The 19389-nt window shown below is 36.9% G+C and overlaps 1 protein-coding gene across 1 annotated transcript in view; it reads right to left on the bottom strand.

Moving 5' to 3' along the window:
• The window catches only part of LOC106059570 (neuronal acetylcholine receptor subunit alpha-10-like), a 78495-nt gene that overhangs the window by 16037 nt on the left and 43069 nt on the right, over window positions 1-19389 (bottom strand). The window contains exon 4 of the mRNA XM_056030251.1: window positions 6621-6730. Coding sequence (XP_055886226.1) covers window positions 6621-6730 — 110 coding nt within the window. The remainder of the gene's footprint in view (window positions 1-6620; window positions 6731-19389) is intronic.

Raw genomic sequence — 19389 nt, 5'->3', positions numbered from 1 at the left:
AAAATGTATGTGCTATTTTTACTGACTAAGACCCTGCCGCGCCGTTCGGCGCATTTGCCGTCAAGCTGTTTCCACAAAAATCTGTCACTGGTAATTTCTGAAGCCTCTTCCCACCTGCTCCAAGGACCTCCATGAATGTGTGGCGCCAAGTTGTACTAGGATGTCATCGCAACTCTTATTATGCGTAATTTATTTTGTCGGAGAACATGTCCCGCAAACCTCATGCGACGCTCTGTCTCAATTTTACTAAGGGGTCGACTCCCAGTTCGGCATAGGATTTCCTTGATTTAGACCCGATCTCAATAACTAACTCCTAAAATCTGTCTTAGCCATCTTTGTTGAGCCACATTTAGTGTTTTTCAATTTCGGCAGATGACTATTCACTGCACTTTATTAATGGAGCCCCGCCACTGGTAGAAATGTAACCTCTCTTGGATACGCTCTTGGAATTGGGTGACTGTAGTTTGCTTTAGATTTTATATCGAAAACTGAAGTGTTATCGTCAAAATCATCTGTTAGAGGTTTTAAACTAAAAATCTCAGGACTTTGTTGTAGTTTTTTAAATTCAAAACCCCAATTGAGCTACGATCATAGAATTCGGTAACTGTAGTTCTTTAGAGTAATATTGAAGATAGGGTCTGCAGGGGGATTTTAAACTCAAAACCATCTGGAGGAAAGGAGTTTAAACTCAAAACCCCCAATCGCTTGGCTACGCTTGGCTACGCTCAAATAATTTTAGTGTGTAATTTCCTTTTTTTTTTATATTGAAGAGGTATTTTTTAGCATCAAACCCTTGTGGAGGGGGATATGAACTCAAAACCCCTTTTGGCAACGCTCATAGCATTTTGAGTGCGTAATTTGCTTTTTTTTTACATTGATGATGTATTTTTTAACTTCAAACCCGGCTGGCGGGGGGTTTAAACTCAAAACCTATATGGCTACGCTCTTAGATTTTAGAGTGTGTAATTTGCTTTTTTTTTATTGAAGATGTATTTTTAGCTTCAAACTCCACTGGAGGGGAGTTTAAACTTAAAACTGAGTCAAAACCCATTTAGCTACGCTCATAATTTGCTTTTTTTTTCCATATTGAAGAGGGGTCTATCGTAAATTTTGGAGGGGGTTTTAAAATCAAAATCTTCCTTAACTGTGCACTTGGAATTTGGGGATTATCGTTTGCATTTTTTGTGTGTTTTGTTTTATAGAAGAGGGGGATTTAACTGCAAAAACCCCTGGTAGGGGGTTTCAAACTCAAAACCCCTGGTAGGAGGTTTTAAACTCAAAACCCCCTGGTAGTGGTTTTAAACTCAAAACCCCTTTAGCTGTGATGGTTTAGTATTAAAATCTCACCTAAAATTAACAAAATCAAAGAAAAAAACATGTCACTAAAGTCAGTCTTCCCCCCCCCCCCACCTCGTGGTTGGGGGTTTCAAACTCAAAACCCCGTGGTAGGGGTTTTAAACTCAAAACCTCTTTGGCTGCGCTGAGGCAAGTGATGGTTTAGTATTAAAATCTTACCTAAAATAAAGAAAATCAAAGCAAAAAATCAGTCACTAAAGTCCGTCTCCCCCCCCCCACCCCAGGGGGGGATTTTATTTCGGGGGGGGGGGGGGGTTGAACCCCAACCCCCCCCCCCCCCCTGGCTACGCCCATGAGATATATGGCAGTTATTTTGGGCCTCTTTCCTTTAGATAAGCTATGTTATCTATAAGAAAACAACTTTATGTACTTTTGTACATTATGTACGTAGCTGTCTGGTGTAAGATTTATTAATTAGTTAAAAAAAAGAATCATAGTTCGCATTTCACATAGTACTGTCGTAAAAACGTTTTGGTCATTGCCAAGGGACGTTATTGTGAAAAGAAAAAGATGGAGGAGTGTCAAGGGATGGTATCTGCTTTATTTGAAACAGATTCTGACTCTCTTATTTGGACCCAATCAATCAATCATACCATAACTTTATTTACAACTGAAGGGGGAAGTAACTTTCTCTCTCAATCTCACGAGTAGGCTTAGTCAGACTAAGTAAGTTTGGTGAACAGACAACTAGACAACTCTGTAAACTCTCCACAAGACAAGAAGAATTGTTTGGTGTTATTTACACCCAGAGAATCTCGGTTACTCGTGTTATATCTAGATCTAATTTCAATATATCCAGAATAGATCTGGAAAAAAAAGTTAATGGAATCGTCTGCTCCTCCCACCATTACAAATCCAACTTGGTAGCGGCCCCTGACTACCTTATGACGGAGTGCACAATATGGCGGGTCAACTTTTGAACTCGACCAGTTTTGATCGTAAATCACGTGACAACTGAAAGAACTCCAGCGTGAAGATATGAAGCTGTAGAGTGGGATAATAATCTTCAGAACCTCGCTGAATTGTCAGATGTCGGAGATATACAGCATAGGAAATCCTAAACACTGAAATAATGAACAAATGTACATCTATTCCATAGTTCAACAATGACGAAATGTACATCTATATTCATAGCTACTGAAATAATGAACATATGTGTATTGACATTGACTTGTCTGAAGTAGAATCTATAACTGTAGCTCAGTGAAACACAATTACACAAATGAATACTACACACTGCTCGTGCTGACCAATATTTGAGTTCACAGAAAACAACATTGAATCACATTGCTCTGAAATGTCTGTGAGGTCACGAAAGTTCACCGCTGTATCTTCGGTAATAGGCTAAGGCCTGTAGTAAACTAAATCAGGGCCGGACTTAATGAAGGGCAAATTTTGGGTTTTAATTTCAAATGTGCCTCATTATTATTTTTGTTGTTGCTAGGATATACAACCTGGTGTCAGCAAGACAGTTCTTTTGGTCCTGAATACTTCTTGATTTTATGCTACTGGACAGCCTTAGCCATATTGCCTTGGATATATATTCTGGGTGGGACTCTTTGACCCCTGTTTAGGGGTTTCAGTGTTGGCGTTAGCCATTCCAACGTTGAGTTTATACTGTGGGTACTGGTGTTTCCCTTGACAGTGTTGTCGTCATCACTGCCAGAGTTGTGGTTCAGAAGTTATGACAGTACTTGATTACTAGTGTCAGATCTGGTATTCCAATGACAGTTTCTGAAGTATCTTGTGACAATGAAGAATCTTTGGGTGTAAGTTGTGGAACAGTTGATGTTATTAAAGTCACAGTCGGTGTCTTGTCAGTTTTGATATACAACACCATGAAAGGTTGCTTAGTACATTACTATTCTATGAATTTAATTAGGATGTAAACTCTTTCAATATTTCCTATTTAACTTTAATTACTCATTTTTCATATAATACTCGTCAATATCATTGTGTAAATATTATAGTATTTAATTCACTCTTTTATTTTAAATCATCACCCACATAGTTTAGTACTTTATGCACGACTGTGTGTGCATGGTGTGTCTGTTAGGCTGAACCTGGGGATTGATGTAATGATACCTCAAAAGAAAAAAAATTGTTCTTCTTAAAATAAACACACAGATATTGTAATTAAAATTATACTTAACAATCTAGACTTTTAAAATATCTAATAATACATAACTTAAGTCCTGTCAGATTTTTGTGGGCTCATCATTACAAACCCGTAATTAAATAACATCGGTTTTCCATTAGCCCTGTTTTTTATTTTTGTACAAAAATTTCGGTTTTTATTTTTGTACTTTCTCGATGAAAATTAGAAATTGAAGATCCGTTGAATTTGATTGTAGCATTTTGTTGAAAAGGAATGATGGATCTAAATATAATGCATGACAAAATCCATCTGCTTCCGTCACTGGACAATTGTGTACTATATATGCTGCTACTAAGTAAGACAAATACTTAGTATAATATACATAGGCCTATAAGTTACCTGCTAAGGAATAAATAAAAGACACAGCTTTGTAAACTATAATTAGTGGCTGTGTTTTTTTATCTTCTAAGAACGCGTCCATTCTATTTTCATGTCTATTTTAAATATTTTTTTCTAACGTTAGCTTTGTTTTGTTTAATAACGTCGACAGTTTTTATTTTATTTCAAATGCAACTCTCGTACTTGAACTTATTTTAATTATTTCCCTTGGTGCTACGTGTAGAAGACATACCCAGTCACTAGTTTTATGACCTTAGCGGTGCACCGTAGAAGCATGTCATGTTAATCATGGGGTATAGCAGTGTTTCTCAAAATTTTACCGATGGCGCCCCCAGACGAAAATAACATCGTTCACAATCGCAACCCCCGTCTACCCATTAGCTAGCTGGAGAGCTGGTGGAGCGCTGTACTCACCCACAGTGGGGTAGTCACAGGGTAGTCACAGGGTAGTCAGAATATAATGAAAACAAGAAATGAAAGTTAAACGCATAAAATTCTAAAAATTTTTTACACTATAATTAGAGGCCAAATGAAAATGTTGAAATTAAATGAACGTTAAAGCTAGTCCGACTAGCCTTTTATTTTTTCGAAAATAGTGTTTGGTAGATATTTTCTTAATTTGGTGTATAGGATAGGATACTAAGTTCTTTCCTGAGATATTATTGCAGGTGCTTTGATTCCTCCTACAACCAGCACGGAATTCTGGGAAAGCGCCGTTAACTCCCCCTAGCGGAATCCTGGAGCCAAACATTTTCCTGGGTTCTTATCTTTAGACATTCTTTCTCCTTGCGTCTAAAACTTGAACTAGTGAGAAGAGCGCTTGTCAAGTTTGAACAAAATAAAGGGGGGGGGACTTGCCGATATTGATTTTTTTTCATCAGAGCACAATATTCATTCTAGTAAAATAAAAAGTCTAATAAAGAACAGGGCAGCACTGAGCGATTCTATTATGTGATTGACGTTCGAGGCACATATAGCGCACGTACATCTGCAATAGTCGTGATCGTCATAAGATCATAAGATCTTTTTCGTGTTCTGTAAGACGTCTGGCCGCGGACCTTTTTGTCACACAACATAACGATGTACAACAGTCGGGAGAGGTTCAAACATTCTGGCCATAAAAAAAAAGAGTATTCAAATTAGCGGAGACGTTATGAGATATCTTCTTCTGAGTCGATACTGTAGCATTGGATCCTTAGGGGACTGCAGGCACGACATGGCCTAAATTGTGCCGATGTGCCTCAAATAAAAAATCAAATCAAATCAATCCGACAAAATATGTACCTTTTTTTAGGTCCCTTATTAACAAGTTATTGGAAGATGAAACAACCTCTTTAACTAAGAATAATGTCATTTTACGTGGCTAAACATCGATTGATAACTACCCATTGTAACAATAAATTTACCGCCTTCATCCCCTCCCTTCTTTGTCAGAACGTCGCACCAGTGAGAAACCTTTGGCTATATTTCAATACAATCATGTTTCCGAGAGATTAGTTTAGACTACCACCACCACAGGATTGTGTTGTACCATTTCTTTAGATACGAAACAATAGCTTCGTCTTTTGACACTAACCTTCATGGAACGGTGGGGGCTGTTTTAAAACAAATTTATTTTTACTTTTTTGAACTGACGTAAAGCCATTGAGTAAGTAATTCTGTGAAAGAATTTAGTCACTTTTTTGTCACGTGATGTTACAGAGAATCTGCGAGGCTTAGTTCATGTGTTGACGCCTACGTGGTTACTATTTTCTTTATCTTTCTACTGTGGCCTACAATGCTCTGAGTACTAGCAAGAAGATAAATGTCTACTTTGGACAAGACAGCAATAAGAAATTTCAACTAGCTGGCGACTTCGCTCAATAGATCAAAACGAGGCTCACTATAAATGAAGAATAAAGATTTTCATTTCAGACTAGAGTGGTTTTTGAGGACAGAGATAAAGAACATTTTAACTTAGACGAGAAGCTCAGAGTTAATCATTCATACTTACTAGAAGTCAGTAGAAGTTAACTCTGAGTTAATCATTCTTACTTACTATAAGTTAACTCAGAGTTAAACATTCTTATTTACTAGAAGCTAACTCAGAGTTAATACTTCTTGGCCTCCATTGAAGAGAGAGGAAATAGGAAAAGTAATTTTTTTTTTTTCACTCTGACTTTAGTTCGAATTCAACACTATGAATTAGATTCATTTTTCTTCCATTACATTAGTGTTATAGAGTGTGTGTTTCCAAGGTAACGACAAGGAGAGGGAGTGTTTGTTTTTGGTGATGTAGAAAGATGAAACCACAAGAGGGTCTTGCGAAATTCAACTGTTAATAGAAGTCAACGGTTTGAATGTTGACGGGAGGGAAGTCTCAGATAAGTAGGAGAGTAAAGACGTCTATTTGGAGTCAGATTTTGTTTTCATTTCAATTCATTCCTCTGAAGTTGAATCTGTCTACAGTGTTAATCAAAGTGATATATTCAGTTTTCGTTCACAAAAGAGGTTTCTTCAAGTTATCTCAAGTTTATTTCAATAAAAATATAATACGCCTACATCGGTTTAGTCATTCTAGCAGTCTGGGGCTACAGTGCAATGACCTGATATTAACAATTATGTTCAGGAATTTTAAATGTACAAATACGTTTAAATTCGATGTCATTGTTGAGGTAGGATCCAGAGATGAGTCTAAAAGAATGAAGAATTTCCTGATTGAAACATAACGGGGGGAGAGCTTAGTGCCCTGGTAGCTAAGAGAAAAGGTCATTCTCTGTCATCTCACCTGTTGTAGAGGACGATGTCTGGGAGCCAAAGGTAATCACAAGGCATCCGCAGAATTGAGATGTTATTGTACTCCGTGACGTTCCATTTCAGCTTCTCATCCGTCCATTCCTGGAGAGAGACAAGAGAGAGCACCAGTGAATGTCAGACTTACCTGACACACCCTCCCACTCCTCACTTCATACCGCTAACACTAACTCCTCCCCCTCCTCCCACTCTCTACACACCTATTCAAGTAAATCTTTTGTTTTTGAAGAGAACTTGTACTCGTACACTATCGATTTACTCAACCAACCACACCCTCCCCTAGTTAAACTGTTGAATACAGACTGAAAGGCAGATGCACGACCTGGAGTAATGTTGCAGGGGAGATAACTCTATTAGAACAAAATATGACACGAGCAGATTCAGAGGAAGTAGAGACCAAAAGCCTCCTCAGGGAAAGATGTGGATAAATAAGATTTGTGGAAATAATTAGACAATGAGTTGTAAAATGTTTTGTAAAATGTTTTACATGTTTCGGATGTTCCTTCAGAGTTGAAGATAGTTTACTTCCTAGTCCAAACCTCCCGCAGGACGACGGGGGATGGGAGCGGGCAGGGTTTGAACCATCGACCGTCGATAAATCCGAACGACAGTCCAGCGCGCAAACCGCACGACCAGGCTTCGATTTTATATAATACTTATTTTTTAAACCTATTATTATGATGTGACGAAGAAATTAGAAATGTAAAATGATCAAGGATTCATTTGTAAATTTAATATTGGGCAGTTCTGGAGGTTGGCGACTAGTGGATATAATAAGAAAGTAGATAATACATCCCATTTCCTCCTCTTCCTCAGTTCAAACTGTAACAATGTAAGGTCAACTTCCAAAACTTGAAATGTTAATAGTGTCATCTATTTTTCACAAATCGACTTTATTTGGTAAATTTAATCGACTTTACTTGGTAGATTTTAACGCATGTTTTAAAAATAAATTCTGGTTGATTATTTCCCTCCAATTTTTCTCAATTTATAAATGGAAATTTTTATCATTATTTTGAGCAGACTCAGATCCTCATGCTACAGTTAGTCCAAAAACACTTCGTACAAGGTCATCATCATCTCATCATCTGTCCCATGACGTACGTCATAAGGGTACTGTGACCGGTCACGTGGCCAAATCTCGCCATTTTTACCGGTCAGAATCTGTTCTTAACATATCGTATTGGAGATTAAAATATGCTTTAAAAATCTTTCCCAAAGTAAAATATCTCAATCGACTTCAAGTAAGTTAACTACAGACAGCCTAAGTCTAAAAGGAATGTAAATTGTTAAAATAATATTCCTAGAGCAAATATGTCTCGTCAGTCATGATATAAAGATTCATCAAATTAACAATGTGAAAAAACAAACATGCATGGCTGTCCAAAGCAATCCATCTAGCCTGGAAATAAAGTTTACAAACGTAATTTTCAGACCAATTCCAAGCGGAGGTCGACAAAGAATGTAAACTGCTAGAAGCCAAAGTTTATGACAAACTGTAAATTTGTTTTCTACACATTCGTTTGTTTCTTCAAATATTCTTTGTGCCCCTCCAGGCCCCCCCCCCCTTTTTACAACTTGCCTATGTCACGTGTTATTTATGTTTGAACATTTTACACAATTACTTTATACATTGGCAGGACAATAAAAACATTTTAGAATATTTTAGTGTTAAAAATAAAGTCAACAGGAGATTCCAGGAATTTTCACTGATGTTCTGAAAGAATGTATGTATTGTATACACACAACAGTACCGTTGCATTTCTTTTAAACTTAAGGATATGGTTATATTATTTATATACGTTGAAAAGAAATAGGGCAATCTATTTGTGTGTGTTCTTGAGTTTAAATGTACATTGTTTTCCAGCGGACAGTTGACGATGTAGACATAAAAACAAAAACGGCACACATAAATTATTTCCAAATAATTCGCATGAAAAAGAGGCAGACAGAGAAAGCGATGGGAGGACAACATAAAAGAATGGACGGCCTGCCATTGAAAGAGGTTCTAAACAAGGCAAAAGACAGGGAGGAATGGAGAAAGATGGTCGACGAGTCTTGTTTGGTGCCCCAACGGTCCAACAGACTAAAGGAAAGGTAAAGATAACTGATTCGCATGTTGTTTTTTCAGTAAAATAGAAAATGTTATATGCATATAAAAAGTCTTTTAAAGTGATCCGGCCAAGTTCACGACAGCTGTATAACATAACCTATATAAGCAAAGCAAACATGTATTTAGGCTTTATTATGGCCTCACTTAATTACTTACAGCCCGCCATCCTTATTGGAGTATGGGCTGCCAACAATAGATCTCCATAGTCCCTTGTACTTGTGCTTCTACCACGCCCTCTGTTTTTCTTGCAATGTGGGTTCCACTGCAATGTCTGCCTTGTGATGCTAGTTGAAAGCAAAGTATGCCCAATCCAGCCTCATTTTCTCTTCTTTTAGAGGAGTTTGTCAAAGTGTGCCCAATCCAGCCTCATTTTCTCTTCTTCTACAGGAGTTTGTCAAAGTGTGCCCAATCCAGCCTCATTTTCTCTTCTTCTAGAGGAGTTTTGCAAAGTGTGCCCAATCCAGCCTCATGTTCTCTTCTTCTACAGGAGTTTGTCAAAGTGTGCCCAATCCAGCCTCATGTTCTCTTCTTCTACAGGAGTTTGTCAAAGTGTGCCCAATCCAGCCTCATTTTCTCTTCTTCTACAGGAGTTTGGCAAAGTGTGTGTGCCCAATCCAGCCTCATTTTCTCTTCTTCTACAGGAGTTTGTCAAAGTGTGCCCAATCCAGCCTCATTTTCTCTTCTTCTACAGGAGTTTGTCAAAGTGTGCACTATCCAGCCTCATTTTCTCTTCTTCTACAGGAGTTTGTCAAAGTGTGCCCAATCCAGCCTCATTTTCTCTTCTTCTACAGGAGTTTGTCAAAGTGTGCCCAATCCAGCCTCATTTTCTCTTCTTCTACAGGAGTTTGTCAAAGTGTGCACTATCCAGCCTCATTTTCTCTTCTTCTACAGGAGTTTTTCAAAGTGTGCCCAATCCAGCCTCATTTTCTCTTCTTCTACAGGAGTTTGTCAAAGTGTTTCCAATCCAGCCTCATTTTCTCTTCTTCTACAGGAGTTTGTCAAAGTGTGCCCAATCCAGCCTCATTTTCTCTTCTTCTAGAGGAGTTTGTCAAAGTGTGCCCAATCCAGCCTCATTTTCTCTTCTTCTACAGGAGTTTGGCAAAGTGTGCCCAATCCAACCTCATTTTCTCTTCTTCTAGAGGAGTTTGGCAAAGTGTGCCCAATCCAGCCTCATTTTCTCTTCTTCTACAGGAGTTTGTCAAAGTGTGCCCAATCCAGCCTCATTTTCTCTTCTTCTACAGGAGTTTGTCAAAGTGTGCACTATCCAGCCTCATTTTCTCTTCTTCTACAGGAGTTTGTCAAGTGTGCACAATCCAGCCTCATTTCTCTTCTTCTACAGGAGTTTGTCAAAGTGTGCCCAATCCAGCCTCGTGTTCTCTTCTTCTACAGGAGTTTGTCAAAGTGTGCCCAATCCAGCCTCATTTTCTCTTCTTCTAGAGGAGTTTTGCAAAGTGTGCCCAATCCAGCCTCATGTTCTCTTCTTCTACAGGAGTTTGTCAAAGTGTGCCCAATCCAGCCTCATGTTCTCTTCTTCTACAGGAGTTTGTCAAAGTGTGCCCAATCCAGCCTCATTTTCTCTTCTTCTACAGGAGTTTGTCAAAGTGTGCCCAATTCAGCCTCATTTTCTCTTCTTCTACAGGAGTTTGTCAAAGTGTGCACTATCCAGCCTCATTTTCTCTTCTTCTAGAGGAGTTTGTCAAAGTGTGCCCAATCCAGCCTCATTTTCTCTTCTTCTACAGGAGTTTGTCAAAGTGTGCTCAATCCAGCCTCATTTTCTCTTCTTCTACAGGAGTTTGTCAAAGTGTGCCCAATCCAGCCTCATTTTCTCTTCTTCTACAGGAGTTTGTCAAAGTGTGCCCAATCCAGCCTCATTTTCTCTTCTTCTACAGGAGTTTGTCAAAGTGTGCCCAATCCAGCCTCATTTTCTCTTCTTCTAGAGGAGTTTTGCAAAGTGTGCCCAATCCAGCCTCATGTTCTCTTCTTCTACAGGAGTTTGTCAAAGTGTGCCCAATCCAGCCTCATGTTCTCTTCTTCTACAGGAGTTTGTCAAAGTGTGCCCAATCCAGCCTCATGTTCTCTTCTTCTAGAGGAGTTTGTCAAAGTGTGCCCAATCCAGCCTGATGTTCTCTTCTTCTACAGGGGTTTGTCAAAGTGTGCCCAATCTAGCCTCATTTTCTCTTCTTCTACAGGAGTTTGTCAAAGTGTGCCCAATTCAGCCTCATTTTCTCTTCTTCTACAGGAGTTTGTCAAAGTGTGCCCAATTCAGCCTCATGTTCTCTTCTTCTACAGGAGTTTGTCAAAGTATGCCCAATCCAGCCTCATTTTCTCTTCTTCTACAGGAGTTTGTCAAAGTGTGCCCAATCCAGCCTCATTTTCTCTTCTTCTACAGGAGTTTGTCAAAGTGTGCCCAATCCAGCCTCATGTTCTCTTCTTCTACAGGAGTTTGTCAAAGTGTGCCCAATCCAGCCTCATGTTCTCTTCTTCTACAGGAGTTTGTCAAAGTGTGTCCAATCCAGCCTCATTTTCTCTTCTTCTACAGGAGTTTGTCAAAGTGTGCCCAATCCAGCCTCATTTTCTCTTCTTCTACAGGAGTTTGTCAAAGTGTGCACAATCCAGCCTCATTTTCTCTTCTTCTACAGGAGTTTGTCAAAGTGTGCCCAATCCAGCCTCATGTTCTCTTCTTCTACAGGAGTTTGTCAAAGTGTGCCCAATCCAGCCTCATTTCTCTTCTTCTACAGGAGTTTGTCAAAGTGTGCCCAATCCAGCCTCATTTTCTCTTCGTCTTCTAGAGGAGTTCTCTTTGACTTTCTCCCATCTATTTTGTACATTGCCTTAATATTAATGTCCTAAAGTACTTCAAATCTATTCCTTAGATCCAGCTTGAATTCCTCTTTTACCTTGGCATCCTTTAATAGTCGGACATTGTATTTCATTCTCTTGTGTGTGCTTGGTCTGGTAGTTCTATATTTGAGTTTAAACTTAGCCAATAGTACAGATTTATTGTTGTTGGTCTAGAACTCTAGTTCTATTACAAATTTAATTACATGACTGATCCAAAATCAAAACTAAAATTACAATTTGCATAAGCTCTGTTATTTTTTAAAAGTATTTTTACATTTTTGTTCTTGTTACATTTAGGTCTTCTATTAACTCTTTAAATGCGGGGTAACTCTCGGGTAATAACTTCGCTAGCGCTGCTCATGGAGACCTATTTTTTTCAAATAAAATCAAATATGTTAAATTATATAATAAAATAACAAAGAAAAAGTTTTAGTAACTCTAACTACCCGGCAGATTTGTTTGTTTAATTTGTTTCGATCAAAATAAATCGCACTGAAGGAGTTAAGACAGTAAAGTCTGTATATGCATCACAGATTCTTTGCAACCTACTGTAGAGCTGATCTTTAACCTCCTCTTCAGCATCATTTGCTGGGGCGTAGCATTGAATGAGATTCAGCTTTATTCTTTACTTGTCCATGGGTTTCCCATCCATCCCATTAGAGACTATTGTGCTTGGGTTGATAAGATAAGCTCTACTCCTTGTGTGTGGGGGGCGTCAGTCTCCTCGTGCCCAGAGTACAATAAGAGTTCTCCGTCGACGCTATCCTGCTTGGATCCATCTTGTTTCCCTAAGGCCCATAACTTTCTCATTTTTGTTGCCACCTGCATTGATTTTCCTCTTTCATGCATGGTCCTCAAATTCCTTGTTCCTATATGTATTGGTATCCTAGAAGGATATTCGGCTTAGTGGCTTCCTTTCGGCTTTCACCACTTTGCTTCATGATTCTTCGGGAATAAGAGTCTTCTTGTCCCAGGACAAAGTTTTCAGTTATCTTTTGTTAACTTTCTGTAGCTTTTTAATTTGCAAAAGGGGGGGGGGGGTTGTTAACCCTACGCCCAGTCCACCAACCTTTAACCTGACTTTGAACCTCTCAAGTGAAGTTTCTTCTTATTATGACATAGCAACGAATTACTTTTCAATTTAATGAAGAAAAATGTTGATATGTGAACAGTAAATCTCATTTCGATTTTAAAGCTTGTTTCAAAGAAAAAAAAAGTTGGTGTATGTAAAACATAGATTATTCAATAATAATAATAAAAAGGATAAGTTTTTAGAAAAAGTTTTGCGCTTTTTTTAAAAACTCGCTACCAAATATGGAGAAATCTGATCTTCTATCATTTTCAGTTAATTAAATATCTGAGCCTGATAGTCAGATAGGAACAAAAATACAAGAACATGAAAAAAAAGCGGCTTTCTCTACGGCGACTGAAAAAAAAATTACATGACATAAGATATAAATTTAAAAAAAAAACATTTTCAAATATGTCCAATATACAATGTCAAATCACCAAAAAAAAAAATGCTGTCGCTGCATGATGGGACGTCTGCACAATGCAGAACAATGAAATGTGGAAAAATATGTAGGTCGCAATTGGATTTGCATGGCCATGTGAAACACAACACTCCTCAATCTTCGGAATTCGAAGACATTGCCATTATTATTTTTATTATTATTATTGTTATTATTAATCAATTGAAAAGTAGAAATATATCTACTTATAAAAAATAAAGTGCTTTCAGAGCTATTCTATTGACTGCATCATAATTCTCAATTACAAGTTAAAGAAGAAAGTAAATTGTAGTGTGCAATTCTATCTTTTTTTTTTTTGCATTCTACTAGAATATTAAACTTAAACAATGTTATAAATATCAAATGTCAATATATATATATATATATATATATATATATATATATATATATATATATATATATATATATATATATATATATGCTCTGGTGTTTTAGCAAAAATAATTTACTTTCAATATTACATGAGAGAGAGAGAGAGAGAGAGAGAGACAGAGAGGAAAGTGAAAGTAAAAGGGAAAGAGATAGAGATAGTAAGAAAAAGACAGAGAGACAATGAGATAAAAGAGAGAAAGGGAAAGAGAAAGAGAGAGAAAGAGTGAGAGAAAGAGAGTGAAAGAGAAAGAGACTGGTTAAGACAGACATATAGACAGAATGATTGCAACTATTTCCAACATAGCTTCAAGTTTGTGAAGTGTGACGTAGTGCATTGACCGCACGTGCCGCAGTTCACACACTGGACAAGTCAACAGGACAATATAGAACTTATGTGAGAATTGTATGCAGCCCAGCACCAGAGAGGACTGAATTAGGTCTAGATCTATATTTACTCCAGCCATAGGAGAGTTATCTGTCATATTTATGTTTGGCATATAGACATGTAGACGTCTAACAAAACTATTTCAGTGAGTTCTGTTACAAAATTATCTGTTGGATTGTATATTTTATAATTAAATTAGAAGATTATCTTTGCGATACTAGGTAAAGAACAATAGCTTTAATACATTAAAATAATATTTTTCAACAAAGAATTGAACTACTAGGGAATCGGCACCGAAGGCGCCTTTATCCCGAAGGAAAGGATTTTATCCAACGAACAGGCGTAGAGCGGAAGCTCTTCATCCAGAATCCTGTCAACGATACGAGGGGATCGTACCATATACGCAGCGCACCGCTTCTCGAATCCGGCCCGCTCACTATAGGCGGCCGAGGGCAGCGCTAACCACGTGGAGTTTACCTCACATTACTGTAACCATCACAAAGCCTTGGTTTGGTCACCAGTCCAACTGCCCAGCGTGACCCCTTTGTGGACGGCGTGGCGGACCAACAAAAGGTTCAACCAAGGTAGCCCGGACGAGGCCTTGTTCGCTACCAGTCCTTGTCATGATGCTGTCTTTGCCAATTCTTTACACATTTTAACATGCAGAAACATCTTTCACAAGCTCAGTACAAGACAACATCATGGCAAGATTCACTTCTTTCCATACATTTTGCATCCCGAAATTCTACATCTGTAAAATTCGGGCAGGAAGGAAAAAAACATATTTTTAGCAACAATTAGAACATCACCCCCCCCCACCCCCAAACCCCGGTCTCGTTGGATTCCGTATTTCTCCTCGCCATGTTCTCGGGTGGACTTCAATTTACAAATCCAACACTTCATCGTCCATTCTTTGATCTGCCAACTTTACAAAGTAATCTGCTGCTTTCCTCATAATGTAGTTTCAGTGTCTGCATCATGGTGTTGGCTACACAAATGCTCTGAGAACAGTCCACTTGTTTCAACGTAATTTAAACATCCTTATGGAAAGTTCAAAACATTCAGGAAAACTAATAATGCCAAGATTATTTCCTTTGGCTTGAAGTCTTACATCTTCGTCATCTTGGCATTAACGTTTCCTCCTCAGCTAAAGTAGCTTGACCTCCAGCAGTTAATGGCGATGTGCCTGTTCATTCATACACTCTGTCATCATGAAGTTCAACTATTTCGCTTGCGAGGAAATACAATTTGAGTGTTTTTTTTTAATTGGTAAAAGATTCCAGCGATGTTTTCAATCTTACATTATTTACTCCTTCTTTGCGGCCATTTTTCGATCTTGTTACGTAAAGGCTCCCTTCAATTTTTTCGGTCACGTTATTCAGGATAATAATTCATTATTTGTGAAGGCTTCATAGCTGGGTCATCTCAAGATCATGCGACAACTCAACCTAACCGATCACAATTCGTGAATGGACACATCTATACTATAAAATAGAAAGTAAGGCGTATGTATACGAATTGAAATCAAAACCGTTTGACCAATCTTGATGAAACTCGGCATAAATGTTCCTTGGGTGCTAACTGGAACCGTGACACATGAAAATACAAAATATAGTCTATTGATTTCAATATTTAATAAAATTAACCTTCAAATTTGTGTTTCAAAAGCATTTTTACATAAATTCGTTTCTTATATCGGCGAATTTAGACGTCATGACGTACTTTATAATTCCATTCCTTTAACAAATTGGGTAAACCCGTTTTAGTTGTACTTTATATCCTATTCATCTCGCGCTCCTTTCGTTTGTAATAGATATAAATGTATCGGTTTCGGGTAAACCCATTTTCGCAAAACTACTTTTATTTTCGTGGCGAAAGAGAAAACCTTGAAAGGAACATTAGCTAAGTTTAACATACATCTAAATCCAATCCACTAGATTAGTAATACACAAACTAAAGTACTCAAGCCGCTGGTAATGTCCGTCTAGTGATCTATAAGTCCTAGAGCGTTGTTGATCTACATATCTAGATTCATCCGAATATTAAATTCACACTAACGTAAACTTTATATATTTCTATAAGAAACATAGGCCTTAAACTGCTTGTATACAGATTTGAAGCCTACTAAAAGCATTGTATATGGATATAGGCTATTATATTATTTTGGAAAATGCGTCAGAATAAGTATTTTCAATGTAAAATCTGTAATTTTGAAAGTCAGCCCCTGGTTGTCACCAATCCTAAAATCTTTTTTAAAAGAATTACTTTCTTTGGCTTCACATTAAACGAAACAAATATTTTTTTGTAAGTTTTAGATTTTGAAATACAATTTTTTTTATTTATGTTCATTCCTTGAGAATTATTCTTTTGGAATAACCATAACCCTTATATTGCATCAAAGAACTTTGGTTCAACTATTGAAGATTGATTGATTCTGTTGAAGTTGATGGATTCTGTTGCTAATGATTGTGCATTAATTAATTCTGTTACAGTTAATTGAACATTGATTGATTCTGTTACAGTTAATTGAACATTGATTGATTCTGTTACAGTTGATTGAGCACTGATTGATCCTATTCTAGTTTAATGGTTCATTGATTGATTCTGTTGTAGTTAATTGAACATAGATTGATTTTATTGCAGTTGATTGAAAATTGATTGATTCTATTGCAGTTGATGAAACATTGATTGATTCTGTTGCGGTTTATTGAACATTGATTGATTCTGTTGCGGTTGATTGATTCTGTTGCAGTTGATTGAGCACTGATTGATCCTATTCTAGTTAATGATTCATTGATTGATTCTGTTGTAGTTGATTGAAAATAGATTGATTTTATTGCAGTTGATTGAAAATTGATTGAGTCTATTGCAGCTGATGAAACATTGATTGATTCTGTTGCAGCTGCTGAAACATTGATTATTCCTGCTGCAGTCAATGGAACATTGATTGATTCTGTTGCCGTTGATTGAACATTGATTGATTCTTTTGTAGGTGACTGAACATTGAGTGATTCTGTTGTAGGTGACTAAACATTGATTGATCCTTTTGCAGTTGATTGAGCATTGATTGATTCTGTTGCAGTTGATTGAAAATTGTTTTAATTTGTTGCAGCTTATTGAAAATTTTTTTTATCCTTCAGCCATATTTAAACACGGCTGTAATTTTGTTATTGTTTATTTCAATGTTTCCTGAAGTTTTTCAGAAATTTGTTCCATCCCTTGAATAGCTCATTTATTACTTTTATCTTTCTTACAGACGTGGAACAAGAATTGAGTATGATTGAATGCCGTGTCTTCTCTTGTTAGAAAATGGGAATAAATCTTGTTTTTATTGTTAATATATAGAAACATTTCTAGGTCAACAAATAAAACAGGAATCAATATTTGACAAGGGAATTTGATAGATAACATTACATTAGGATAACTAATCTTGCCTTAAGGATCGACTTTAGAGTTGGCATTTAAAATGATTTCCTAAACACAGAGATACATTTCCAGTCTAAAAATGTCTTTCTTTTAAAACTTATTAAAACAATGAATTGTTCGCGTGAAGAGAAAGGCTGTACAGATAAAGCGCAATATGACAGGGTTACCTAAGACTTCAATTTAGTTGCTTGTTTTCTGTAGATTTAAAAATATTTATTAAAAAAATTATCGACTTTCGGCTAATTTTTTTTTAAATATATAAAATACTAGCTTTTACCCACCGGTTAAGCCCGGTATATTTGTTTTCCCCTTCGTCTGCATTGAATTTCTCAAACAATTTGTAAGTAATGTCTCAATATCAAGCTCAAGCATTTGTAAGTAATGTCTCAATATCAAGCTCAAACATTTTGTAAGTAATGTCTCAATATCAAGCTCAAACATTTGTAAGTAATGTCTCAATATCAAGCTCAAACATTTGTAAGTAATGTCTCAATATCAAGCTCAAACATTTGTAAGTAATGTCTCAATATCAAGCTCAAACAATTTGTAAGTAATGTCTCAATATCAAGCTCAAACATATTGTAAGTAATGTCTCAATATCAAGCTCAAACAATTTGTAAGTAATGCCTCAATATCAAGCTCAAGCATTTGTACGACTCAATATTTATCATTACTTTGAAAGTAGGTAACGTAAGCTATGGACATGTGACTAAACTTTTATTATCACACCAATACGTTATTAAACAAAAGGCTTACTCAAGAAACTAATGTATATAAATATTTTCATTCTGCAAAGTGTAATGTCTTTATAGGTCGAAGTGGAACTCAAGAGTTTAAAAAGTAGAATATTTTTTTCTGTTTTTCTTTATTTTTTTTCTAAGCGTTTATCTCATGTTATCCCCTCTAGCCTCAATATTCATGTGACCTTGTAGCAGTGACTTCCTGGTCGTACTGATCAAGGTCTCGATAAATCAAAAGATAATTGCAACATCAGTTCATGGGGGAAAAAAGTATCCCCAATGATGTTGTTGAGACTTTCTTCACGTCGCTGATGCTTAAAGAACCACTGACCTAACTTTGCGACTTTCATGACCTGGTCTAAGTTGTTTAGATGTCACTGCTGCTAATGTTCCTGCCTGCTTGATTTATATCTGCCACCTACGCGCGATCTTTACTGATCGATTTGGTCACATGTGTCATTAGTACTAGGCAGATGTGTAGGTGTAAAGTGAATAGCCTGAGGTGAAAGGTCTTATGTGTCATTAGTTCTAGACAGATGTGCAGATGTAAAGTAAACTGTCTGAGGTGAAAGGTCTTTGGTCGCCCTAAGTCAAGAATGCAGAAAATGTTTCTCGATAAAAAGAAAAAAGTTGATGTGAAATTGTAATTATCAGTATTATACCACAACTATATAGTCAGCAATTAGATGTAAGTCTCTTATCTTCTTATCTTATCTTATATAATACAGACGTTACTTCAAAAAAGAAGATGATTACGTCCTACGCGTCATGCATTTAGTCATGCATATTAACCAATGACTTAAATTCTGCCAAGTCACTGGTTTTCCTGGCTAGCTCAGGCAACCCATTCCATGCTCTAATTGCACTAGGGAAGAAGGAGTATTTGTACAAATTTGTCCTAGCATATGGGACGAGGAATGTGCCTTTATTTTTGTGTCTTTCAGAGTATTTTATTAAATTTTGTTTTTGTATTTGAAGATTATGGTTCAGTGTTTTATGTATTATTGCTACTTTACTTTTGAGCCTTCTGTCCTGAAGGCTTTCTAAATTTAGTGATTTTACTAAAGGTGTTACTCTAGTCAAATGTGAATATTCGTTTGTTATGAATCGCACTGCTCTATTTTGTGTCTGTTCTAGTTTCTTAATGTTTTCTTGAGTTGAGGGGTCCCAAACAGAGGATGCATATTCTATTATTGGCCTAACCAAGGTTAAATAACATTTTAGTTTTATGTTCTTATTTGATTTATAGAAATTTCTTTTAATAAATCCTAATGCTTTGTTTGATTTTTTTGTAGTTTCATCAATATGTGGATTCCATGACAGTTTTTCATTTA

This window comes from Biomphalaria glabrata, chromosome 1 (genome assembly GCF_947242115.1).
Source record: "Biomphalaria glabrata chromosome 1, xgBioGlab47.1, whole genome shotgun sequence".
Taxonomy (NCBI): domain Eukaryota; kingdom Metazoa; phylum Mollusca; class Gastropoda; family Planorbidae; genus Biomphalaria; species Biomphalaria glabrata.
Note: the sequence above shows the minus strand (reverse complement) of the source record. Positions and strands in the feature narration are given on the sequence as shown.